Source organism: Chrysemys picta, chromosome 9 (genome assembly GCF_011386835.1).
Source record: "Chrysemys picta bellii isolate R12L10 chromosome 9, ASM1138683v2, whole genome shotgun sequence".
Lineage (NCBI taxonomy): Eukaryota > Metazoa > Chordata > Testudines > Emydidae > Chrysemys > Chrysemys picta.
In genome coordinates this window covers 65021108-65046690 of record NC_088799.1, presented here as the reverse complement: position 1 = coordinate 65046690, position 25583 = coordinate 65021108, and the positions used below count along the sequence as shown (strand labels likewise).

The 25583-nt window shown below is 49.3% G+C and overlaps 1 protein-coding gene across 10 annotated transcripts; it reads left to right on the top strand.

Annotated features, from left to right (window-relative positions):
* The first annotated feature begins 766 nt into the window (after window positions 1-766).
* LOC101939053 (mitochondrial fission factor homolog B) lies at window positions 767-24519 on the top strand. 10 transcript variants are annotated; one of them, XM_005285697.4, is made up of 8 exons: window positions 821-902; window positions 1234-1295; window positions 11785-12012; window positions 13688-13854; window positions 15853-15938; window positions 18604-18750; window positions 21098-21176; window positions 21840-24519. In XM_005285697.4, the coding sequence occupies exons 3-8, from the start codon at window positions 11811-11813 to the stop codon at window positions 21969-21971; spliced, it is 813 nt and encodes a 270-aa protein (XP_005285754.1). In that variant the 5' UTR covers window positions 821-902; window positions 1234-1295; window positions 11785-11810; the 3' UTR covers window positions 21972-24519. The 10 variants fall into 10 exon arrangements, with proteins under 10 accessions (XP_005285753.1, XP_005285755.1, XP_005285754.1 ...); XM_042861530.2 differs by lacking the exon at window positions 1234-1295 and adding an exon at window positions 4395-4528 and having other exon boundaries at window positions 823-902; XM_024110227.3 differs by having other exon boundaries at window positions 847-902; window positions 1216-1295.
* The last annotated feature ends 1064 nt before the right edge of the window (window positions 24520-25583 follow it).

The following is a 25583-nucleotide window of genomic DNA, read 5'->3' as shown; positions in this document are numbered from 1 at the left end:
GAGTTCCAGAGTTGAGAGCCCTCCACTGCTGTTGTCCCACTTCCAGTCCCCCAGAGTGCAAATCTAGTGACTGTCAGCAGGAACACCCGGCTGCAAGGGTGTTGTAGAGGGAAAGCACCTTAAAATGTCACACAGGGGATTGTAACTTCAAATGGGGAAAACACAGTAGGAGCAGAGGAATTGTTCACAGTAATACTTAGATCGGAAGCTCTCTATTCTGTTTGTACAGTATCCAGCACAATGGAGTCCTAGTCCAGGACTAGAGCTTTTAAGCACTATGGCAATACAACTAATAATTCCCTTACCAAGAACTGAAAGCGATCTCCTAGGAATGACATTGTTTTAGGGCCCTTATGGGAGGGAGAACAGTCTAGTGGTTAAAGCGTGAGCATTTTACTTCTATTCCTGGCTCTGCCTTGGTGAAATGATCTTAGACCAGTCACGTCACCAAGTCTGCCAGATGGTAGCTACTTACCTCTCCCTGACAGGGTGAAGTCATTAGTGTTTGTAAAATGTTTGGAGATCCTCAGAAAGCAAAGTCGTGTAGAAAAGCAGTGTCACACGGCCATGAAGAGTTAGCTCTTTGCCGTGTCAGGGACTAGTGCTGTATGAAACTCTCCAGACAGGAGGCTGGAGGAAAAATGCTGAACATATTGTGTGCGCAACAAGATAAGTGGATTTCTAACTCCCACAGACAAGAAGACAGGTGCTAATTAGCCACCTGCCATGTCTCATTAACCGGTCCTTCTGTCTCTTTAAAAGAATGAAGGACAGCTGTATCATCCAGCCAATCCCACAGCTTTACAGGAGCCTACACTGCCAAAATGGGAGGGATCAGGAATTCTGGGGTTGACATCACCATCCAGCTGATTGCAAAGGGCCGGAAGAAAAGTTGTTTACAGGTTAGTAAGTTTCATTAACAAACTGGAAATAACACAAAAATACCATGAAACTAGTGAGCTGAAAGGGGGACAAAGCTGGCTAGAGCAAAGGGGGGGTGTGGCTTTAGAGAGTGTACACAATGTAGGAAAGTTTTAATTTCCTTTCTGGAGCAATTCACTCTGGGCTTGTCTGGGCTAACTATACGTACGATTCCAGCTTCTCCCTCTTCCCAGCCGCGGCCTGACAAAGACATCAGGCTCCTGGCTTAGCTTGCTTGACTTTACCCGGGCAGGTATGTATGTCTGTGACTTGCAGGGAGACGTGTGTTTACAGGGCTGCCCTATGTTCCAGGGACAGGATCAGGACGGACGGGGGGAGGAGAATGGAGCAGGGGCGATTGGCTGCCACCTAAGGTGAGCTGAAAACAAATCTCTCTCCTGACTGGAGTTCTGCCTCTTGATTTCAGCACAAGTCTGGTGCAGTTTACCTTTGGCTGTTTCCCTACCAGCTGGGGCTGTATTGTTTTCTGTAGGGATTCTTCAAACAGGGCAAAGCCAGCTCTCCTGTTCCTCATGGCTGGAGCTTAGCTCTTGCTGTTTGTGATATTACAAGGTCCCCTCTTGTCCCCGCCTTCTCTACTCTGCTTCCCCTGCTATTGCCGTATGTGTCATTCACTTCCTTGCACAGAGAGTCCACCTGCCTTTCCTTCCTTGGCCTGATGCTATGCTGCAAGCCAGGCTGCTCCCAGAAGCCTTTGGCACCAAGGGCAGAGCTTGATACCTTAAGCAGGACAATGCACTTGTTTCCGATAGCATCTCTGCTATTTGAGGTGTCCCGGAATGCTTTCTGCAGGGACGGGTTACCTGTGGGAATGTAGTGACTGTACAGGCAAATATAGCAGTCACTGGATCAAATTCCAATCTGGTGTAGGCAGTTGTCAGGAGAGTTACTTCTACCCCCGCCGGCTCAGAATGTGGCCTGTTAAGCAATCAATAATAGCTCCTACCCGACTGCCACAGTTCATGGGGGTTTAATGAGACTGAGCACAAAACCCTGGTCATCCTTTACTCTCCATGTCAAGCACATGACATCTTCCCAGTACAGGGAGCCCGAAGTGAGCTTGATTTAACATCTGATCCAAAGAATGGATTCGTTAGCAATGCATTGTCCCCTTGCCAGTGCCTAGAAAGGTTAGTGTTTGGGTCAAAGCTTGGTGTCGGGGGGGGGGGGGGGGGGGAAGGGGGGAGATCTGAAATACCCCTCAGTGCCTCCTGTCCCCCAGCTCTGCCAATGCACCTCTAGCCTAAATCTGAGATTAGTGCCTCCTGCCGTCCCCCTGCTAGGCACTCTCAGCTTCATTCATGCACCTTAGCCCTCCCTGCCATGCCATGCCAGTCCTGCCCACCCACTCGCTCTGCCTATCCATTTCAATCCCAAACCTCTAGCACCTCTGGTTCATCCCTGGGCTCTCCACACAGCTCTGCTAGTGCCCCCTTTGCCCTTGCCCTGCAGCACCCTGCATTCCAGTAATGGATGTTGCTTCAGTGTTCTGGTCCTCTCTTTACAGTAAGATTGATGCCCATCTGCTAAGGACAAAGTTGAGGTCAATGAAGTCACTTCCATGTGTGACTCGAATAGGATTAGACCTTATGTCTTCAGAGGAGAAGGGCAAATATTCCACAGGGTCTTTAACGCACAGCCCATTAAACCCCCATCCAGCACTTGTGGGGTCACATTACCTGGCGAAGTTTTTCATGCAATAGGGGCAGGTGGTTCCCTTCAGACAAGGGGCTCCTGAGTGCCCCCCTCAGGAAGGGTTGTCTGAGTCAAAAACTCTCTCTAACTTTTGATGCTTAAAATGTAGAGAATCAGCCTGAAAGCCACTCCTGTTCTGCTGATGTGATGGGATTGCTCTGTGGCTGCAAGAAAAGCCCTGAAGAAAATTTTTAAAGCAGGAAATCCATCTGCTTGAGTGCTTCATTCTCATGTATTTTGACAGCTAAATTTTGAGTCTTAATAGTCTGACTCTCCTTGGGGCCTACGTCCTCATTCCCCTCTGGTCCCTGAGCTCTTTGGCAGCTGTGATATTTCCATTGGTGATTAGAAAATGAACAGATCTTCCACTGTGCATGAATCCAGCATGGCCTTATTTTAATGTCGGTTTTCTAACTACCCACATCGCTTTATAACACAGCGAAAACCTGAAGGAAAATACGATAGATGGCATACACTACAGTTGTGATCAGTGAGCTAGGGGTCTAGAGAAAGGGTCTCTGTGACTCTGGCATTTACTTAGTCTCTTGGCCTACAAGGGCCTAGATCTATTGATCTCCAAGGCTCGCTGCAAGAGACCTCTATTTTTTTCAGGATTTTGGGGGCTGGGATAGATGAGAGGACAGAGCTAGCTTAAGGATGTGCTCTGCAGGCCATTAGGGGATAGCAGTGTTGGGTATGTGCTGTTATAGGTTGTAACAGATTTTTAGAAGTGCCTGTCACTGCTTTAGCATCTGCATTCAGGCCCCGATTCAACACAGCAGCTAAAAACTGGTCTAGTGGATTGGGACTCAGAAGATGTGGCTTCTATTCCTGTCTCTGCCACTGGTTTGCTGGATTATCCTGCGCATATCACTTCCCCTCACCATGCCTCAGTTTCTCCCCCCACACCTTGTGTAATATCTTTATATTGTAAGGTCTCTTGGTCTTTGTTAGGCCAAAAAGGACCATTTATCATCCTCTATTCTGACCTCCTGCATAACAATCTATGAATGGACTTAATCATATGCATAAAGTTCAGCAGCTGTATTGCTTTTCTGGAGTGCCCTGATGCCACTATGTAAATCCATGGTACGCCCACTCTGTGTGCAGATCTGGTTGTCCCTTCTCAAAAAAGATATTAGAATTGGAAAAGGTACAGAGAAGGGCAACAAAAATGATTAGGCACATTAGGAACAGCTTCCACAGGGAGAGATTAAAAGGACTGGGACTTCTCAGGTTGGAAAAGAGATGACTATGGGGCTGGGGGGGGGGGGGGGGGGAGATATGATAGTCTATAAAAATGTGACCGGGGTGAAGAAAGTAAATAAGGAAGTGTTATTTACCCCTTCATGTAACACAAGAACCAGGGGTCACCCAATGACACCAATAGGCAGCAGGTTTAAAACAAACATAAGGAAATATTTCTTCACCCAATACACAGTCAACCTGTGGAACTTGTTACCAGGGGATGCTGTGAAGGCCAAAAGTATAACTGGGTTTTAAAAAGAATTGACCCTATCCTCCATGAACTGACCCATCAATGGCTATTAGCCAAGATGGTCAGGGACGTCATCCCAGGCTCTGGGTGTCCCTAGCCTCTGACTATCAGAAGCTGGGACTGGATGACAGGGGATGGATCACTCTGGGCCACCTGGCATTGGCGGCTGTCAGAAGACCAGATACTGGGCTAGATGGATCATTGGTCTGACCCATATGGCCATTCTTATGTTCCCTTATTCTTATAATGGGGTTCCAAGGAACAGCTCAGTGGAGGATGCCATTGTATTGATGCTTGTCAGCAGAAGCCTCCGCTTTGACACTGTGGAACAGACCTGAGGGGACGCAGCTCCCTTGAGCATACACTTGAAAGCAGGAGATTGTCCCAGTTGATGTCAGATAAGTTTCTATTTTTTTTTAAGTAAAGATTTGACTTGATTTAATGAAGAGAGAACAGACTGACTGAGGCAGGTGGTAAAGGGAGACTGCTGAACATGATGGAAACAGGGGTCACTTCACAGTTACCTGGTCCTTCACCCCACCTCACCCACTCCTCTTTCTGTCACCTGCTGTGCTTTCTCATAAGCCTGGTTGTGAGCTCTGGGGCAGGGATTGCTTGTTATACTATTTGTACAGCACCTAGCGCAAAGGGGCCCTGATTCTTGATTGGGGGGGGGGGTGCTGCAGGTGCAACCATAGTGCAAATAATAAAAACTTGCCCTCTGATAGCTTTGAAAGTCTCCTGCAGTAGATTCTTTGGGCCAGATTTCTGGGCCTGGTCGAGCTGTGCTCAGTGAAGAACCTTGAGTGAGGGTCAGGATGGGGAGTGGCTCTAAAGTCCCTGTTGGCTCTGTTGATCCTCAGCCCACCTGGGGGATGAATCAGCCGCCGGTATGACCATGAGGGCTGCTCTGCATGAAGCCATTTAGTCTCCTCTGCCAGCTGAGGATGGCTGCAGAGCATTGTACTCTGGCTCCACGCTATCCCAGCCCACCCAGGGTGCCCCCTAGGTTTGCAAAGGAATGGGGTGCATTAGGGTTACCATATGTCCTCTTTTTCCCGGACATGTCCGGCTTTTCGGCAGTCAAACCCCCGTCCGGGGGGAATTGCCAAAAAGCCGAACATGTCCGGGGGAAATGGCAGCTCTGCTCCTCCCCGACTCTTCGGCTCTGTTTAAGAGACGGGCTGCCCGAGCGCTACCGGCTTTGGGCAGCCCCCGTGCCTCCGGACCCTGCGCCGCCGGAGCCCGGGAGGGGAAGTGCCCGGCTGGGGGCGCAGGGTCCGGAGGCATAGGGGCTGCCCAAAGCCCGAGCGCTACCGGTTTCACAGTTTGCTGGGCAGCCTCCAGACCCTGCGCCACCGGCTGGGCGCTTCCCCTCCCGGGCTCCAGCTGCGCTGGGGAAGCGCTGGCCGGGGGCGCAGGGTCTGGGGGCTGCCCGGCAAACCCTGAAGCTGGTAGCCCTGGGGCAGCCCTTTCCCCCTGGCTGGGAGTGGGAGGGAGGAGGGGGCGGAGTTAGGGCAGGGAGGGGGCGGAGTTGGAGCGGGGCTAGGGGGTGGGGAAATGGGCGGGGCCAGGGCCCGTGAAGGGTCCTCTTTTTATTTATTTATTTATTAGATATGGTAACCCTAGGTGCATGGAACTGGCTACCAGGGCTTTACAGCACCCTGGGATTCCCCCGAGATTGGGGCAATCCCCTACAACTCTGTGCTCTTTGGACCATCCGAGTGGCACAAAGGCACTGGGTGTATGGGCCAGGATCTGGCCCTTTTACCCTATGCAGCGGCAGGCTGTCGAGAGCAACTGCCTGGCTGATTATATTTTCCAGTTTAAATTTAATGACCCACTAGACACCTTTTTAAAGTGACCAGCCCCTGCAGCTGGACGATAACTATTTGAAATTCCCATCTTGGCTCAGCAGAGCCCTTTTACTCAGCCAGAGGGGACCATGCTTCCCTCCTGTCTGAGGCCAGCCTTGGGCACAGCAAACCCCCAGGAACATCTGCTGAGCCAAGCCTCTGGTCTCTCTGATTGTGCTGCCTTCTTGTTAGTTTTGGGGGCTGTCTGTCCAGCCTGTGAGGGCGAAGGGATTGGTGGGGACTGTCTGTAGGAAGCAGGGATTTCACAAGGAGAAGCTGCCATCTCTGCAGGGTGGCGCAGTGCCATCCATTGCCCTGACACCTCTGCGGGTGTCAGGAGAGGGTGGGGAGGAGGGAGGAGCTTGTGGGGTCGGAGAGGCACACAGAGCCGAATGCTTCGGCACCATGGTGGATTCAGAAGGCAAGCGGGTGGGTGACTGGGCAGAAAATCAAGGTAGTTCTACTAAAAATAGACCTGGGGCGTAACAAGGTTAGGCCCCAGTGCACTCACTTGTGTTCCCAACACTTCCTCCTCCCTTTTGGTGCCTCAGCTCCTCTTGCCATCCTTCGGGTGGTCCTTCTCCTCTCTGAGGTTCTGAGCCGCATGGTGCCCCTGCTTGGCTCCCTGGGGAACCGCAGCCTTTGTTATGGAAATCCCTGATCTAGCAGGGGACAGGGTGTGTGGCGGGAGTGCATGGCTGGAGGCAGGGCCGGCTTTAGGGAGTGCGGGGCCCGATTCGAACAGGTTCGACGGGGCCCCGACAGAGATGACTTAAAAAAAACCACGTAAAAAAATACACATGCGGCTTGTACTCACCAGGCCACGCTCCTAGTCTTTGGCAGTGGGTCCTTCACTCGCTTTGGGTCTTCGGCGACACTGAAGGACCCGCCGCCAAAGTGCTGCCAAAGACCCGGAGCGAGTGAAGGATCCGCCGCCAAAGACCCGGAGCGCCGCCAGGTGAGTAAAAATTAAAAAGGCGCCTCTAGCCAGGGAAGGGATACTCTGCCACTTGCCTCCCACTCTGGGCGCGGGGCCCCTTGGGCGCGGGGCCCCTTGGGCGCGGGGCCCCTTGGGCGCGGGGCCCAATTCGGGGGAATTGGTGGAATTGGCCTAAAGCCGGCCCTGGCTGGAGGTGTGAAGTGGGAGGTAGCAAGGATGGCTGAGAAGAGCGATCAGTCTGAGATGTGACTCTGATTGGATTCTCCATCTCTTCTGTCTCCTATTCCCCTCCCTCCCTCTATGGAAATAGCCTCCGTGCTGGCCTGCTTCTCAGTTTTCCCTCTCCTTGCTTCTGCCGCACCTATAAAGAGAACAAACTGGGGGAGGCTTTTGGGACAAGCCGTGCTGCATGTTTTCTTCCCTGCTAAAATCCTCCGTGGCCATCAATGCCTTCTCTGACACCTGGCTCTTATACAGTGCTTTACATCCAAAGAGCTTTTACAAAGGGGGAGGAGGGGCAGTGTCATCATCCCCATATTACAGAGGGGAAACTGAGGCACAGGGCAGGGACGTGACTTGCTGAAGGCCTCTTAGGCAGCTGGGAATAGATCCCAGTTCTCCTGAGTCCCAACCCAGTGCTCTATCTGCTTAGCTATGCTGCATCCCCTGTGGCAGTGTGAGCTGGAGAGCCCAAATCATCTTTGTGCCTCCCCTCCACTCCCACCCCAGAGAGAGTTGATTGCACCACAAACATGAATGAATTTGGCATTCTTTCCCTAGTGCAAACTGGGGAATGGAGATGTGGGGGGGCTGTGACTTATCCAAGGTCACTCAGTGGGTCAGCGGCAGAGCTGGGACTGGTATGCGGTTGCTTTTCTCCCCAGCATTTATTCTCACCGTCTTGCAGCCCCATGGAGAGCACCTCTCTCGACCTGACTCACTGCTGCGCCCAGCCAGTGTGGCTTTGTTCTGCGAGGTTTCTAGCTTCAAAAGAGCAGCTGCTGGGGGGCTGTGGCTAGACCCGGTGCCCATCTGATGATATTAATTTTCTCTAGGGAAAAGGAATTGCGCTGTTTAAAATAAATCCCCAGTAAAACTCTCTTGGCTGGAGAAATATGCTCCTTGAATCCTTCCTGGGTTGGTCTCCAAACTCTCCATTACCAGAACTGCTCCCCTCCTGCCTTTCATCTTTTTTGTTACCCTTGGGGCAGGGCCCATAGATTTCCCTCCCCTCCCCCATTGTTGTTCATTAAGCATATTTGTCACAGACATGCCTAGGGACTACCCAGGTTCGTCACCCCATCGTGCAAGGCACTGTACAGACACGCTAGTAAAGCTCCATGTACCTTTACAATGTTCCAACTACCCAAGCCAGACCCTGCATGCACCTCCTGGATCCCTGGGGTTTTCCCCACTTACCCCTTCCCCACATCTAGACCAGATCCTCTTGTCACATTGGGTGCCGCTCTTCAACCAGCGGCTGGCTGCAGAGTGGTGCGAAGTCCCTGTCACATTGTGCTCGGTGGCAGAGGCCTGTGGGCCAGCCTGCCATGGAGACTTTGTGACGGGACAGAACTATCCTAGGGTTACCATACGTCCGGTTTTTCTCGGACATGTCCGGCTTTTCGGCATCAAACCCCCGTCCAGGGGGAATTGCCAAAAAGCCGAACATGTCTGGGGAAAATGCCGGCTGGGCACTTCCCCTCCTGCGGCGGCTCTGCTCCTCCCCTGACTCTTCGGCTCTGTTTAAGAGCTGAGCGCTACGGGCTTTGGGCAGCCCCCATGCCTCTGGACCCTGCGCCGCCGGAGTCCGGGAGGGGAAGTGCCCGGCCGGGGGTGCAGGGTCCGGAGGCATAGGGGCTGCCCGAAGCCCAAGCGCTACCGGCTTCACGGTTTGCCGGGCAGCCTCCAGACCCTGCGCCCCCAGCAGGGCACTTCCCCTGCCGGGCTCCAGCTGTGCTGGGGAAGCGCCAGCCGGGGGCGCAGGGTCTGGGGGCTGCCCGACAAACCGTGAAGCCGGTAGCGCTTGGGCAGCCCTTTTTGCGTGGCTGGGAGTGGGAGGGAGGAGGGGGTGGAGTTAGGGCGGGGTTGGGGCGGGGAAGGGGCGGAGTTGGGGGTGGGGAAATGGGTGGGGCCAGGGCCTCATGGAGGGTCCTCTTTTTTTTATTTGTCAAATATGGTAACCCTAAACTATCCTAACAGGATAACCATGTGGCGTAACACCGGTCTGGACATTGCTTGAGTTCTGTTGACTAGTAGCTGCTCTCCTGTGCTTTCTAGGCACACTGGGTGCCTACTGAGTGAGAGATTGAAAACCAGTAGGGCCACCTGTGTCAAAGCCCTGGGTGTAGTCCCTGGCTACTTTTGGGATCATCTCCTTGACATTTGTCCTAACTTGCATCTTGGCTCAGATGCAACCCATCAGTTAGGAAGTTCACTGTTGCACACCTTCAATCTCCATAGGGGATTGTGCTTTTGTCTGGGTGCCTTGGAACACGTGAAATTTACATTCCCACCCACCAAAGCCTTCCCTCTAGCTCAGGAGTTCTCAAACTTCATTGCACCATGACCCCCCCCTTCCAACAACAAAAATTACTACATGACCCAGGAGGGGGGACCGAAGCCAGAGCCCTGCTGCCCTGGGCAGGGGGGCCAAAGCTGAAGCTTAAGGGCTTCAACCCCAGGCAGGGGGCCTGTAACCTGAGCTCAGGCTTTGGTCCTGGAGGTGGGGCTTGGGCTTTGGCACTGGGCCCCAGGGAGTCTAACACCAGCCCTGGCAACCCCATTAAAACAGGTTCATGATCCACTTTGGGGTCCTGATCTACAGTTTGAGAAATGCTGCCTTGCTCATCTCTCGTAGCTTTTTAAACAGTAAAACTGCTACACCTATGTTTGCTGTGTACTGTACCTTTAAGTTTTGAATAGCTCCTCCTCTTGACTTAGGAGGAGAGGCTGAGGAACTTGGCTTATTTAGTAGGGTTACCATATTTCAACAATCAAAAAAGAGGACGGGAGGAGCCCCGCCCTAGCCCTGCCCCTGTCCTGCCCTAGCCCCGCCCCTGCCCCTTCCACTCCCCGCCCCCTCAGAACCCCCAACCCTCCCCCCCCCATTCCTTGTCCCCTAACTGCCCCCTCCTGAGACCCCCCTACCTGTGCTCTGACTGCCCAAAACCTTACACCCCCAGACAGCCCCCCCCGAACTCCTGACCCATCCAACCCTCCCCCCTGCTCCCTTTCTCTTGACTACCCCCCCCCCCCAGAACCTCCCTGCCGCTTCTCTGACCCCCTGGCCCCCCTTACCACGCCGCTCAGAACAGAGTGCTGCAGAGCACCGCGCTCGGCAGCAGGGGGAGGGGAGCAGGGGGCAGAGCTCAGACTGCCGGAGGCCCGAGGCGAACAGCCGGCGATCTGCGAATGCAGGGAGGGGGAGGGAGGGAGAGAGAGGAGGGGAGTGAGCTCAGCTGCAGGGGAGAGGAGGGGGAAGTGGAGGAGGGGCTCTGGCTGCTGGAGCCCCGTGCGAGTGGCACGATCCGGCCGGCTGCCCTGTCAGCCGCGCGCTCTCTGCATGGGGGGGGAAATCGGGACATTTACAAATTCCCCCCGGACGCTATTTTTAACTCAAAAAAGCCAGACATATCTGTCAGAATCTGAACGAATGTTAACCCTATATTTAGTCTGCAGAAGAGAAGAGTGAGGGGGGGATTTAATAGCAGCCTTCAACTACCTGAAGGGGGGTTCCAAAGAGGATGGAGCTTAGCTGTTCTCTGTGGTGGCAGATGACAGAACAAGGAGTAATGGTCTCAAGTTGCAATGGCGGAGGTCTAGGCTGGATATTGGGGAAACACTGTTTCACTAGGAGGGTGGTGAAGCACTGGAATGGGTTACCTAGGGAGGTGGTGGAATCTCCATCCTTGGAGGTTTTCAAGGCCTGGCTTGACCAAGCCCTGGCTGGGATGATTTAGTTGGGGTTGGCCCTGCTTGGAGCAGGAGTTGGACTAGATGACCTCCTGACATCTCTTCCAACCCTAATCTTCTATGTTTCTAAGAGACTGTGACTGCTTTCTTCTTAAAGGCCCACAACAGCTGGTTTTCTGAGCAGCCCTATTGCAGAAAATTGCTCTGAAAATGGCAGCAGGGAATTCATTTTTGTTGAAATTTCCCAGGGGAAATTTTCAGCTTTTCTCCCTGAAAAAAAAAAATTAATGGCTTTTGATAAAAACTTGACATTTTCTATGTGGACAGAACACTCTTCATGAAAAATTCTGAATTGAATTGAAAACCCAGTTTTCCCTCAGACAGTTCCGGTGGAAAAATTTTGCCTGGCTGTACCATGTATACTGTGCTCTTTCCTATGGACACTTTACTTCTTTCTTGCTCATTTCCTTACTGTTGAATGTAGATGTGAGAGAGAACATGCTTTTTCCCCTCCTACAGGAATTTTCCATTTTTAATCACTATCAGAATCTTTTTGTCTCCTCCCACCAGCTAATTCTTAAGGTGTGCCGTTGCTTGGCTCTTAAAACATAGCATCCATTTTTTTTATATTGATTACCTCTGCCATTAGCCTGCTGGGTGACCTTGGGCACTGCATTGCTCTGAGCCTCAGTTTCCCCAGTATCATCCCCATTTCACAGATGGGCGCCTTGTAAAATGCTTTGAGGTCTGCCAATAAAACTCACTGTATGAGAGTTAGGGATTATTCTTACATTTGCATCTTAAATTGTGCCCTCCATGGCAGGATGTGAGAGTGTGTTTGGTGTTGATAGCTTTCTTTCAGTGCCGTGCTGGTGCTTCTTCTTCTTCTTCTTCTTCTTTTTTTTATTTTTTTTTATTTTTTTTATTGTGACCTCCAGGCTGCCAAAGTGAGGCTGGGAATGAAATGACAATGTGGCCATTTCGGGGCCTGGAGGTGAACCGAGCCCCATGTGACCTGAGCTTCATGGAGGCCATCAATCAGCGCATGCAGGTGCCCAACAGGCTGAAGATGGCGGATGAGTCCAACCCACTGGATGAGGAGAGAAAAACTGAGGAGCTTCGCCCTTCCTTCCAGATGCACATCCCTGATAGGCTGTCGCTGGCAGGTGATGGAATTGGCCGGCTTTGATTGGACATAGACTAGCACAGAGCATAGAATGCAATGGACTCGGTGTAGCATCCCCCATTGGCTGATCCTGATGCGCTTTGCCCTGAGTGGGGACAGAGGATTTGTTTCTGAGAATTGCATTTGCTGCTGCTGTGTGAGGCAAAAGATCTCAGTGTCTTCCTGTAGCATGAGGGAGGTGTGAGGAGGAGTGTTAGAATGATGGGGAAAGAGAGTGGGAAGTGATGTTCATCACACACTAGTAAAGGTGCCAAAGGGCCCAATGGCAGGGAGGGAATGGGTCCAGAGAGATGAGAGGTTACACTTTCTAAGTGTGGAGAGAAGATGCAGGAGAAGGTAGCTGTGCAGTATGGAGGTTTAGCTGGGGCAGCATGAGTCCATGGAGAACTTTGAAAGCCATGTGGGAAACTGTGGATTAGGTCTGGAAGTGTAGGAAGCTAGAGACGGTGATTGAGGCGGGACTAATATAGCTTTCTGGGGCAACAGAGTAGTCCCCTGCTGCTGCATTCTGGGCCCTAGACAGCAAGGACCCAAGAGAGACTGACTTTTCCTAAGAGGAAGTGCAGGAGATCTGAATGAGGGTTAAAGCAGGCTCAGGGTGAGGCTGGGTTCTGGCAGTGCCTGTGGAGGTGGTGACAGGCAGGTTTGCAGATGTGGGAGCAAAAACGTTTGGGATCCAGAATTGCTCTGAGTGTGCAGCCTCAGGGGCAGAGGGCTTGAGGTAGTTAATGAGTGTGCATGCACTCATCAGAGATGGATAGGGTGGTGGAGGGAAAGTTCTAAGATCCTCTTGGTGCCACTCAAGCTGGCTAATATCCTTGAGTCCCTGCTTGGGGGAGGCGGAGCTACAACCCGCATTATCCATATCTTTCCCCCTCTCCACCTCTTAGTAGAGTCTCCTCCTTGGGATGCCAGGTAAACAAGGACCCAGGGCCCCTACTCTTTGAACACTAACTCCTGAACCTCAGTGTACTAGCAGCTTTGGAGCTGTATAGTAAGTGACTTTCCTTCTCTGTGCTTTGAGAGGAAGGCTGGTTTATCCTCTGCACAGCTGGTGGTGTGTGTCCGAGGAATGCTTGTTTTAGAGACTTGGAGCTAAAACTCTGATTGGCTATGAGTCAACATGTTCAAACTGCTGCCATCAGTGCCAAAGAGCCTCTAAGGCCCATGAAAACAAGTAGAGCCGAGTAGGGGCATGGTTAGACTTTGCCTGAAGCAGTGAATGTCTTAGTCAGAGGAGTTTTGTCATTGCTCTCCATTCAGATTCCAGGCCATGTGGGTGTAAGAATTCCGGCATGGGATTTCCATGTGCCTGTGGGTGAGTAGTGCCTGTTAATGACACCTGCCCCTCTTTCAGCTAAGCAGAGAGTGCTCCAGTGATTACTGGAGGGAGGTGGGGAGGAAATCCTGAAATGGATTTCTATGGGACAACCTGGAACAGGCACTGGATAGACTGCAGACAATGACTGTCAAAGCTGCAGGGGGGGTTGGGGGGTGGTTTGGTAGCCATAGAAACAGAGTTGCTTCTCCCAGGGATTTGGACCTCACTCCCCCTCTTCTCTTCTCCCCTCCCACCCCCCAAGTCTGAACACAATGCTGTTATGTTCTGGGATGTATGCAAATGTTTCTAACTGCCCTCTCTTTCCTCTCTGTAGAGATGATGGATGATAGTCGAAGGCCTCTCCTGTTGGACCAGCTAAGGCAGCACCCCTCTATTGTTGTGCATACGCTTCAGGACCCCTCCACCCAGCCTGCAGGATTTGGGGAGCTCCTGTTTCTGGACACCACAGCCCAATCAGGCACCCAGAAACGCAAACGATCGGTACTGTATCTAGAACAGATGTGGGCACCCATAACAAGGCAGTCTCCAGGAGAAAAATTCCTGGGATAGTGAAACGTCCCCAGTGTCCTCTTCCTTCTGCGTCCCATAGCTCACCTGCTAGTGCCCCATACCTGTGATGAAGTCCTGATTTTAAGTGACAAGACAGACAATGTGTAAAAGGAGAGCTCCCACCTCTGCAGAATAGATTGATAGGATGACTTATGTTGTAGTTGACTCCTATGAACTCTGGCTCTGTCCAGAGCAAGAGATCGTTGGAAGGGTTCTCTCTGAATTCATTTTTGCCCCACCACTAATGTCCACTGCTGTTATCTCCTCTGGGCAGAATGCGTTCTGGTGCCACTTTGTTTCATGTGGTGTGTCCAGTGCTTAATTTGTAATGAAAGAGGTGTCGGAGCTCAAGCAATTTTTTTTACAGTCATAACTGATGCAGCAAACCTAGAGTTGCTGGGGCTACAAACTGCCAAGCCTAGAGGTGCTGGGTCTCCGCCCCGGCACAAATTAAGCACTGGGTGTGTCCCAAATATAGGCCAACTGGGCTGTGGGATCCCTTTTCAACCCTCCTACTGTGTCAAACAGGAAAAGAAGTTTAGTTTTGTCAGTACTTGGGATCAAAACATTATTTAAAAAAATCCAGTATCTGATAATCCAGAGACAAATCTTACTCTAATGCAAAACTAACCTAGAAGAAAGAAGCTGTCTCTGGTTCTCCAATGCTTACAGTTAGAGACTTGCATCTTTAGTCATCCAGACCATCCAACCAGGCCTTCTCTAAGGTGCCTTCACCCATTGGAGCACTACAGGAGTGCTAGGATATGTAGAGCTTAATTTCTTTCTCTTCAGAGCTCACTCATTGATCTAAATGCCAGCTCCAACTTTTCTGGCTCCAGTCAGGCCCTGGCTGTGAACTGGAACCAAGGGAAATGCTTCCACAACTGGCTGTGAAAGGAAGCTACCAAATTTCATGCAGCTCTACTGTGGGTGATAAGGGAATGCTGCTGCTGGGAAGGGACGACATTGTATGGGATGGTCACGTATGCACTTCAGGCCCAAGGTCAAGGTTGTTTTATACAACCTGATGGTAGCGAGAATATTTCCAAGAAAGGTTGGATCACTGGGCCGCCTTCTCCTAGGGAATGGCAAAACTCTATTTGTTTCTCCCCCGTCCCAATGGTATATTTTAAGCCGCCTCCGTATGCTGTGGCAGGAGGCTAGTCTGTGATCAAACCAAGGCATAAACAGGTCAGTCTAGCCTTGCTGTCTGAGCCAAATGAAATGCAAGAGAATAAACAAACTTCAAACGAGGTCATATACAAATTCTTTCAGCTTCAATAAGGGGTTTCATTTGAATATGATGTTTGCATCGAGACGGAGTCCTTATTCTGTATTCTCGTGGAGCAAGGCTGATCATGGGCAAGGCTGGTGTGGAGATGTGTTCTGGCATATGCTGTTCCGGGATCTAAACACAATATGTCACATTAATACCTTTATGGCCTGAATGACTGTATAATTATGACATAATGTATTCTGTGTTGCACTGGATAAGAAGCGGGCTAAGATAACTACTGTGTAGGCTGGGAGGCTGTTGCATAAATAGGTTATTATTATGCTACCCCAGTGGCAGAGTATGAATTTGAAATTGTTGCTATGGTCCTTAATCAAGGCAAAACTCCCATTGATGCCAGTGGGTCTTTACTGGAGTAAAGACCATGGGATCAGGCCCATGTAGCTGTGAAAGCACATTCGTTTAGCATATTAACACTCACTTGGCACTGCAGTTTCACAGTAGCTATGGTGGGGCTGCAATAGAGCTGTAGCAATTCTATTGAATTACTGGGGTTGTTGCCCTCTGCTGCCTGCTGCCCCTGGCTGACGATGGCAGAGCATAGGGGATGCAGTGGGAACATTGAAGAGTTGAATGAGGAGAATGACTCAGAGTGTCAGTACTAATCCTCTCGTTTTGTGTATGCGTTCTAACAGACCCACCATGGCAGACTGCGGAAGGAGAGAACTCCGAGCGAGACCCCCCAGATCGCCTTGCGTAGCATGAGCCGGAAACCTGACCGGTGAGAACTGCCAGGGGCTAATTCACAGGCTGAGCATTCAGCCTCTTACTGTGTTCAGATGGTCCATCCGCCCGGCAGCACTCTCACACTATGGGAGGCATGATCCCCATCAATCTAAGGGTATTGACAGGCAGCGGCATGGAAGGAAGGGACCAAGCCCATGTTGGCAAGTTCTAGTGAAATGCTCTTAGTAAATGATGTCCCAGCATCAGATGATCCATCCTCTCATGTGTGATCCTCCGTATGAGGTGCTCTCAGCTCACTGAGGGCTCAAGGCCTTGTCAGCACTTGGCCTGACTATCCTGCTGAAAGATGTGGCTGGTGCCTGGTCAGCCTTAACCAGCTCAGGCTGGACAGGCCATGTTTCTCATAGCCATGCTGACCTCCCTCATTGATCTTTAACAACACGCTGGCCTTCTCTCGCACCGTCCATCTGAGAAGGCTGGAACTCTTCACCAGCAATATGTTCAGAGTCTTAACACCTTCCTGAGCTAGGTGTCATCTCTGTTTTACTGAGCAGTTGCCCCAGTGTTACACTAGCACATCCGTATTAGAGCCAAGGATAGAACTCAGGCCCACTGACCCCTGGAAACACAATCATCCTTCCCCTTTTGCTAATGCTGTGAAGGCTATGAAGGCTGACTTTCTGTGACATCATTCACAGAAGCTAATAGTCGGATACCACTGTGGTGAGTGAGGTATAAGCAGATGGGTCACCAATCTATAGTCTCTGAGCTGGTGATCCTGGTTGAGTATAACTATCATAGAATGATAGCAACAAAGAGCTTGAAAGATAATTTAATCCAACCCCCCACTCCAAGACTGGACCAAGTATATCTAGACCTAGACCATCTCTGACAGGTGTTTGTCTAACCTGGTCTTCCATCATTGGAGGTTTGTGGGTTCCATAGCCTCCCTTGGTTACCTATTTCAGTACTCAACTATCCTTAGACTTAGAAAGTTTTTTCCTAATATCTAATCTAAATTCCCTTGCTGATTACTTCTTGTCCCATTTTCAGTGGACCATGGAGAACAATTGATCACTGTCCTCTTTATGTATAAGAGGGGTAGCCGTGTTAGTCTGGATCTGTAAAAAGCAACAGAGTCCTGTGGCACCTTATAGACTAACAGACCTATTGGAGCATAAGCTTTTGTGGGTGAATACCCACTTCGTCAGATGCATGTACACCCATGAAAGCTTATGCCTCAATATGTCTGTTAGTCTATAAGGTGCCACAGGACTCTGTTGCTTTGTCCTCTGTATAACAGTCCTTAACATATTTGAAGAGTGTTAGCAGGTCTCCCCTCGGCCTTCTAGTCTCAAAATTAAACATGCCCAGTTATTTTAACCTTTCCTCATTGGTCAGGTTTTCTAAACCTTTGATCATCCCTTTTTTTGTTGTTCTCCTTTGGACGGTCTCTCTCTCTCTCTCTCTCATTTGCCCATATCTTTCTGAAAACATGGTGCCTAAAACTGGCCACGATACTCCAGCTGAGGCCTCAGGGCCGAGCAGCATGGGATAATTACTTTGCTGGTCTCGCATAGGAGACTTCTGTTAATACCCCCCAGCATAGTATTAGACTTTTTTGCAGCTGAATCACATTCTTGGCTCATAGGGAATCACTGATTGAATACTGCCTCTAGATCTTTTTCAGCAGTAATACTGCTTAGCAAGTTATTCCCCATTTTGTTGTTGGGAAGGAAAAAATAAAATGCACAAGTGCAGTACTTTGCACTTGTCTCTATTGAATTTCATCTTGTTGAATTCAGACAAATTGTCCAATTTGTCCAGGGCATTTTGAATTCTAATCCTGTACTCCAAAGTGCTTGCAATCCCTCACAGCATGGTGTTATTTGCAGATTTTATAAGCATATTCTTCACTTCATTATCCAAGTAATTAATGAAATATTAAATAGTGCCAGACCCACAGACAGACCCCTGATAGACCCCACTAGATACTCTCCCAGTTTGACAGCAAACCATTGATAACTACTCTTTGAGTATGGTCTTTCAACCAGTTGAGCATCCACTTCATATTAGTTTCACCTAGACCACATCTTGCTAGTTTGCTTATGAGAAAGTCATGTGGGACTGTCAAAAGCCTTTGTAAAATCAAGAGATCACATCTACTGCTTCTCTTTCCTTCCCCCCTGCCCCCAGTCCACTAGGGCAGTAACCTCATCAAAGAAGGAAATTAGTTTGGTCTGGCATTTGTTCTTGACAAATCCATGTTGGTCATTACTTATGACCCTATTGTCTTCTAGGTGCTTACAAACTGATTGTTTGATACTTGGAAAGATACTGAACCAAATTATTAAAGTTAGGCTGATTGGTCTATAATTTCCTGGGTCCTCTTTGTTCCCTGTTTAAAAAACAAATGGTACTATGTTTGCCCTTCTCCAGCCCTCTGGGACCTCACCTGTCTTCCATGAGTTCTTGAAGATAAACAATCTCAGAACCATTAGCAATTAAGTATCCATTCCATGATGCCTGGGTGTAAGTGAGACGGTACCCTTGCTAACTACATTCCACTGTAAGACTTGGTGCCATCATAAGGATACTGAGAACAACCCCATCCTGGGTCCCCTGGCGCACCGGTGTATAGGGAGGGGAAATGCAGCACAGAAGGGAATAACCAGAATGATTCTGTATATGCCCTGCAGGCCAGGCATAAGCCCACTACCCAGCCCCCCATTCCCCCAGGATGCCAGGATCTACTCTCCACAGAACATTTTCCAGATGGTGTACTTCCTGGGTCACCTACTCTTCCACCGTGTTAAGAAGTCTGCCCGAGACCGAGCCCAGCCCAGGTGACTGTCTGGCTTGCTTCAGGCCTGTATCCACACAACTCTGTGTAGGCGCTGTTGCTTTCCTCAAAGACATAACCTGGCATGAAGCGGGTGTGTACTTTTTAACCCATAGGGGGCAGCACAGCAGGAGAGGAACTGTTCAGAATATTCTCTTGGGGCCTTTCATGCTCTTTGTTGCTTTACACCCCAAATTGCTAGCCTATGATGTCATGGCGAGGGGAAACTACCTGTGCAGTCAGCCTGGACCAGCCTTTGAGTGCAACCCCCCCTTATACATTAAAGACACTCTTAAATATATTTAACACCATTATAAATGCAGGAGGCAAAGGGTTTGGGGTGGAGGCTGACAGCTCACAATCCCCCATGTAATCACCTCATGACCCCCTGAGGCATCCTGACCCCCAGTTTGAGAACCCCTGATCTGGACTATCTGAAACTCTCTGAGCCAGGCCACCTGCCTCTGCTAACATCAATAATTCCCTTGACTGTCCCAAATTAACTAAGGCCTCCTGTGACATGCACGTGACTCCAGCTGTTACCTTAATGTTACACGAGTGCTAGGGTTCTGCTTTTATGCTGCCTAATTGATTTTATCAAATGGGTTCGGGGTGGGAAAGGGACTGAAAATCCAGAGCTATTTGGCAGCAGATTCCATGATCTTGAGCCTCTGACATGGGTTTCTGATCCAGCAGCATTCTTCTCTGCAGAGTTTATAAGCTTTTTAGGCTCCCAACACCAGTGGCTATAACTCAGTCATCCCTCAATTCCCTTTCAGGATTCTGTTATGCTGAGCTATGCAGTCCCTGGAATTTGCACATCATCTGTTGTCAGCAGGCTAGGACCTCCGTAATCAAATGATTTTGAGGAAAGACAAGGGAAACAGAAGTTATATTGTATAGACACAAAGTGACAGTCAAGCAGCTTTAAATGTGTGAATAATGTTCTTCAAACCTGGCTTGTTTTTGGAAGTCTATTTTCTCTACAAAACCAGCCTAGTTTGAAACTGAGTTTTGGCTTTTTTCTTATGTACTTATTAGAGAGAGTTATATGAAGATATAATATTGATCAGCATCCATTTCCTTAAACCTCTTCATACTGTCTTGGATTGTGGTGGTTTCCCCAGAACAAACTTTGCGAACTAATTCAAATCCACAGAGATATCCTGTCTGTTTTATATGTTATCAAACATAGTCCACATTTTGGGCCAGAGCCCCTCAGACCAGGTAAATGGGAGCATTGAAGTCAGTGGAATGACATCCATTCATACCAGCTGAGAATCTGGTTTTACAATTGCAATGAAATGTTTGGAGCACTGTGTTAGAAAAATTGACTCTGCAAATGGCAGCTCCCTTTTACCCAGCCTGTCCTCTCTAGTCCTGTCCGCTGACTTTCCTGAGACAAAGCTGTTACTCTCAGTAGCCCTGCAGAATCAATGCAGCTATAGGAGAGCGAGCTGGAGTTCTTTCTGTGTCTCACATTCATAGGATCATAGAATATCAGGGTTAGAAGGGACCTCAGGAGGTCATCTAGTCCAACCCCCTGCACAAATCAGGATCAATCCCCAACTAAATCTTCACTACTGGTGGTGTAAGAAGCAGACAGAACACAGATGGATTTTTTTTTTTTTTTCAGGTCTCACGTAGTATTTCTTCTGAAGGCAATAAGGTCCTTTGCCTAGTGAAATGACTCTGCTGGGGATCATGCAAAGTAACTAGAGAACTCTCCTTTTAACAGAGATCCATGGCTCATGCACTGGGGCAGATAATCACCATATGTCCTTTTTTCCATTTTAAAAAAAAAAATAGCAGATTTATACATTATGGACCAGATCTTCTTCTGATTTACACCAGCACAGATCCATAGAATTCAGTGGAGCTATGCCAGTGTATGCCAGCTGAGGCCTTGGCCCTGATTTGTGTTTTCATGGGCCATTTTAGTGTGTGTGTGTGAGATATATATATATATATATCTCACACACACACAAATTGGTAAATATCACATTCTCTACGCTCCATATGTCTACGCTCTATATTGAGCTTCTAACAATATAGACATGGCTGTATAACACTACCCATTGCAGCATGCGCTGTATATTTCACAATGATGGTAACTGAGAGCTGCTTGTTGATAGGATTTAAGTGGCTGTGGTGTGGTTAAAAAGACATGCTACATCTTCACAATAACATCTGGTGTTTTTTCTCTGTTTTTGATTTCCCCATCCAACAGGTGTGTTTTTTGCATGGGTAACCCTTCCCTCACCTCTTCCTGTCTGTGTACACGAGCTGATGTGATTGCATTCTCTTGATCTGTTTGCACATTTGCATCTCTCTGTTTTCTTTCTTCCTAGCTCCCAGGACACAGGGCCAGCCTCAGAAAGCTCCCTGGAGGAGATCGGTGTGACTGACATTATAGCCATGAGGAAACAGGTGAGAAAGAGAGGAGACGTTTTGCAACTGGACTCTGTGAAAGCTGCCTAAGGGATAATGAGAGCAGGTACCACCAGTACCAGTAGTGGGCTCCTCCACAGCTAGCGTTCTTTAATCCCAGCCTCTCCTCTTATCCAGGGTACTCTCAAGGGCAGTATATCTGTGGACTCCTCTTGCAACCAGTGCTCCTATACTCAAAGCTGGCTGTAGGGATTAGGGTGACCAGACAGCAAGTGTGAAAAATCAGGACAGTGGGTGGGGGTAATAAGCCCATATAAGAAAAAGACCCCAAAATCAGGACTCTCTATAAAATCGGGACATCTGGTCACCCTAATAGGGATTTTACTGTCCTAAAGCAACTGGGAAAGTGCTTGACCCTGGCAGACTCCAGTCACTGACATTAAATGGCCCCTGATGCTCTGCTGGACCCTAACATTTTGCTTCCTGCTGTATTTGTGTGGTCCAGATGACAACCCTTTCCACACCAGGACAGTCTCTCCTGCTGGGAGAGGTAGACCTGGAGTAGCTGTGAGCCCCTGCGCCTGCACTCTGTGCTGTTGGACCAACCCTACAGAGACCTCTGCTGGTAGAGGCTAGGGGCAGCTTCCTTTATACCCTCATTTGCTGCATAACTTGTTACTGACCTGGCTGCTTTTTCTGCAGTTGAACAAGATTTCGGGGAGGCTGCGGACTCTGGAGGAGCAATGTACTGGCTGGCGTCAGAAGGAGCTTCTGGTCTACTCTATGTTAGTCTCTGCATGTCTCATCAACACCTGGCTTTGGCTAAGGAGATAAAGAGCCCTACCTATCCCAGGAGAGACAGCTTGTGTGTGTGTGTGATGGGGAATCCTCACTAGAGCACTTATGAACAGTAAACTCAGTGTGCTTCTTAAAGTGACTGGCCCTCTTCTCCTAGTGTAGACTCCCTGCGGATGTGAGACCTTTGGCCCCCGTTGGAGTGAAGATGAACAGACAGTGATGTACCTGCAATGCTGGAGGAAATGGGGTGGGGGGAGGAGTGAGAACTGCAGGGCTGGGTTCTCTTGCCTGTGCAGCCAGTGACTATGAGGAGATGTTTGGGAGGGGTGGAGAAGGCTTGCTTATAAACAATGAATTTCGGTCTGTGTCCTGCAGCCATGTTGCTTTGGGCTGTGGCTCTATCCAATTGCTACTGCTCTATAAATATTAACTATGGTGTTGTAAGCTGGGTTGGGTCAGTACCTGGATGGGAAGCCTCCAGAGATATCCCAGGTATTGCGAGTAGTAGCCTTGGTCGTTCAGTAGGTGGTCCTCTAGTTCCTTGTGATCTGAACTGGCACCCCAGCCCGCTGTTAGGGGATGCTAGTCTGCTATTGGGGCCATCTTTCAGAGGAGAGACAAAACTGACATTCTGGGCACCTGTGGCCATCAGAAATTCACTGCATTTTGGACATAGTCAGCCCTGGTCTTCTGGCTAAATTCCAGCCAGATAACTAAACTTTGACTCCTTAAGATTCCCCTGCAGTTTTATTTAGGCCCTTCTGCATCTCCTGCACTAAATTTGTGTTGGATGGCTGTGCACTTTTAAATAGTTACTATGTCTCATCTCGGGGGAAGGCTGCATTATTTGTGGTGGGTGAAGCAATCCATATTTATTTAGCTTGTAAGACATAATGGTATCCTTGAGGCTGCCAGGGGATCTGTAAGACCATTGTCAGTGTTTAGGTGCCTGGACGATGACTTTGGTATTTGGGTGTAAAGGGGGGATAAATGGGATCTCCTGCTCAGCGCATATCAGCTGGATAATAGAATGGCTTATCAACTCTTGTAGCACCATGTATTCCAGGTGCTGGGCTGGGATAGAAAAGAATTGTTCAGGCTCTGTGCTGTGGTAACTGATGTGGAGCTGTTGTCAGTAAGACATACTGAGCAACTGAAGTGGCCCTAAGATGCTGACCAGGACAATTCTTGGCTCATTATTGGCTAAAAAACTGTCATGTGATGAGTCTGGACACTGCGGCCATCTACCTTCTTGGATCTCAGCAATCTTCTCTTTTTTTGGAACAATGGTAACCATTCAGCTCGCATATGCAAATCACTTGCTTAGCTCACTTGCAGCCCACCATGTTTTTTTGCAGAGGCATCTAACTTCACCCCTCATTTCGAATGGTGGTTGTATGCAGCGATATTTATATAGCGCCAGCACGATAAGCACTTTACAGACCTGTAGGAAGACCAGAACCTGCCCCAGAGGGCTTGCAGTCTAACCAGACAAGGTACAAATCCAAGAAATGGGATGGATGGTATGTAGCAGGAAACAATTGAACTGAATGGTGCATTTTAGTGTGTGCGCTTATATCGTATACTCTCACAGCAATTAATGGCTGTAATGGGGGACACTGCCAGTTAGGGGTGTGTGTGTGTGTGTGTAATCATCATTACATACACCTACATTTTGGGCCAGAATTTTAGCTAAGTTTGTAAGCAGGCCTCTCTTATTCCATCTATAAATAAACATGGATGCAGTTTAGGTCATTTAGATATCTAAGTACCTGATTTACTGGCACAAGTATGTAGAGGTTTAAATGACTTACATAGCCAGGCTTATAAATCAGATACTTGGGCACCTAAATAATCGACCCATAAATAATTGTGGGTGCAGACTGTGCCTCAGGACTGAGCTGAGGAGAACATCAAGATTTATTACAGCAGAAGCTGAGATCTGCTAATTGTTCAGCTGTCTCATCACGAAATGGTGGTGAGTGCCTGGGGTGGGATGGCTGTCTGCCTACAGGTGCTTCCTGCAGCTCAAGGTTAAGGGACATGGGTGAGGGAGTATAGCAGGGATCTTCTAGTGCTTCTGTCTGGGTTATTCTAGGGTGATTGGATTTTTAGTCTGCAGGGCTGTCACTCCAGCGTCTCATTTCTTTTTGGGTGGGGCCCCCAAAGGGGACCACCCATTCCAAAAGGGATCAGATGGGCCTGCTCTTCTCACTGTATCACTCCAGTCACATGTAATGTCAAGAAAGAATCTGCTACTATTTTGCTGGAAGTGTGTGTACTCTTGTGGTGGTCCCCACCCCTGAGAAGAGGAGATGTTGGCGGTGGGAAGCCGTGCTTCCCAATCCAGGCTAGAGACTGATCCTGTGGGGCGTCCAGTCCCCTCCCACTCTTTGAAATCATTTGGAGCAGGGGTCACTCAGCAACTTGCAGGATCAGGCTTGTTGTGTCTACTCAGAGGGCAATTGGTGAGCAGCTACCAGGGGTGAAATATGGATTTATTTTGTATAAGGCAAATGTTCTGTTGATCGTATGTGTGTATAAATCTGGAAATATCAATCAATAAAATGCATTTTTAAACAAAGGCATTGTCCTGTGCTAGCAGCCCCTGGGATAAGGGTGCTTTGACCCCACACCTCCGAAACCTGGATCTTCCCAGGTGACTAGTGCTTCTCTGCTCCCACTCAGTAGCTTGCTATGAAGTGATGGAGCAGAGAGACCATGAAACCTGAAGCTACATCAGGGATGCCTTGCCAGGGCCCTGATTGGAGGAACACAGGGACTGCTGATTGGTCAGGGCTTCCTATTTAAACCCAAAGAGAGGTATGGGGAAGTGTCTGCACAACTAGAGTGACCAGACATCCTGCTATTAGGGGCTTTGTCTTTTATATATGCAACTATGCTGCCCCCCCCCCCCAGGTCCCCCAATTTTTTTCACACTTGCTATCTGGTCACTCTCTGCACAGTTAGGCTCTCTGGCTGCTACATTGGAGCCTGCCAGTCTGACTCCCTGGGTCCTGCCCTGTTTCTGACCCTTGCCCCTGGGCTCTAGCTCTGACTCTTGGTTTGACTCCTGCTGTAGCTACTGGACCTGGCCACCTGCGTCCTGATCCTGAGAGGTGGCCTCTGAACCCACTCACCCAGTGGTAGGGTGACCAGACAGGAAATGTGAAAAATCAGGACAGGGAGTGGGGGGTAATAGGAGCCTATATAAGAAAAAGACCCAAAAATCGGGACTGTCCCTATAAAATCGGGACATCTGGTCACCCTACCCAGTGGTGTAAGTAGAAATCCTTTCTTGCCGGTACTGCACTCATGGGAGGGATATAAGCGGGGGGCATGTGACATCCTCACATGACCCTCCATGTGACTCTGCCCTGCCCCCAGCCCAGGGCCCCCACGCTCTCCCCATCCCCTCTGACACTCCCCCTTGTATATACAAACATCAACATGCTTAACTATTCACTTCCCCCCCAATATGTAGCATTCAGTCTGTTTATATGGAATATGGGAGTTAGGTGGGGAGCCATTTCAGCATATGTGTGACATATTAAAAGACAAATTTTAAGTAGAACTGTATCCTAAACTTTATGATATTGTACCCAATCATTGCATTTCAATGGGGGATTCAACTTCCTTTATAGGAAC

Bases quoted from the DNA above. Each gene is read 5' to 3' on its own strand.
- LOC101939053 (XM_005285696.4), top strand. From the start codon at position 11,811: ATGACAATGTGGCCATTTCGGGGCCTGGAGGTGAACCGAGCCCCATGT. The intron at 13,855-15,852 runs GTACTGTATCTA...GCGTTCTAACAG, and splicing joins CCCAGAAACGCAAACGATCG to ACCCACCATGGCAGACTGCG. The intron at 21,177-21,839 runs GTGAGAAAGAGA...CTTTTTCTGCAG, and splicing joins TTATAGCCATGAGGAAACAG to TTGAACAAGATTTCGGGGAG.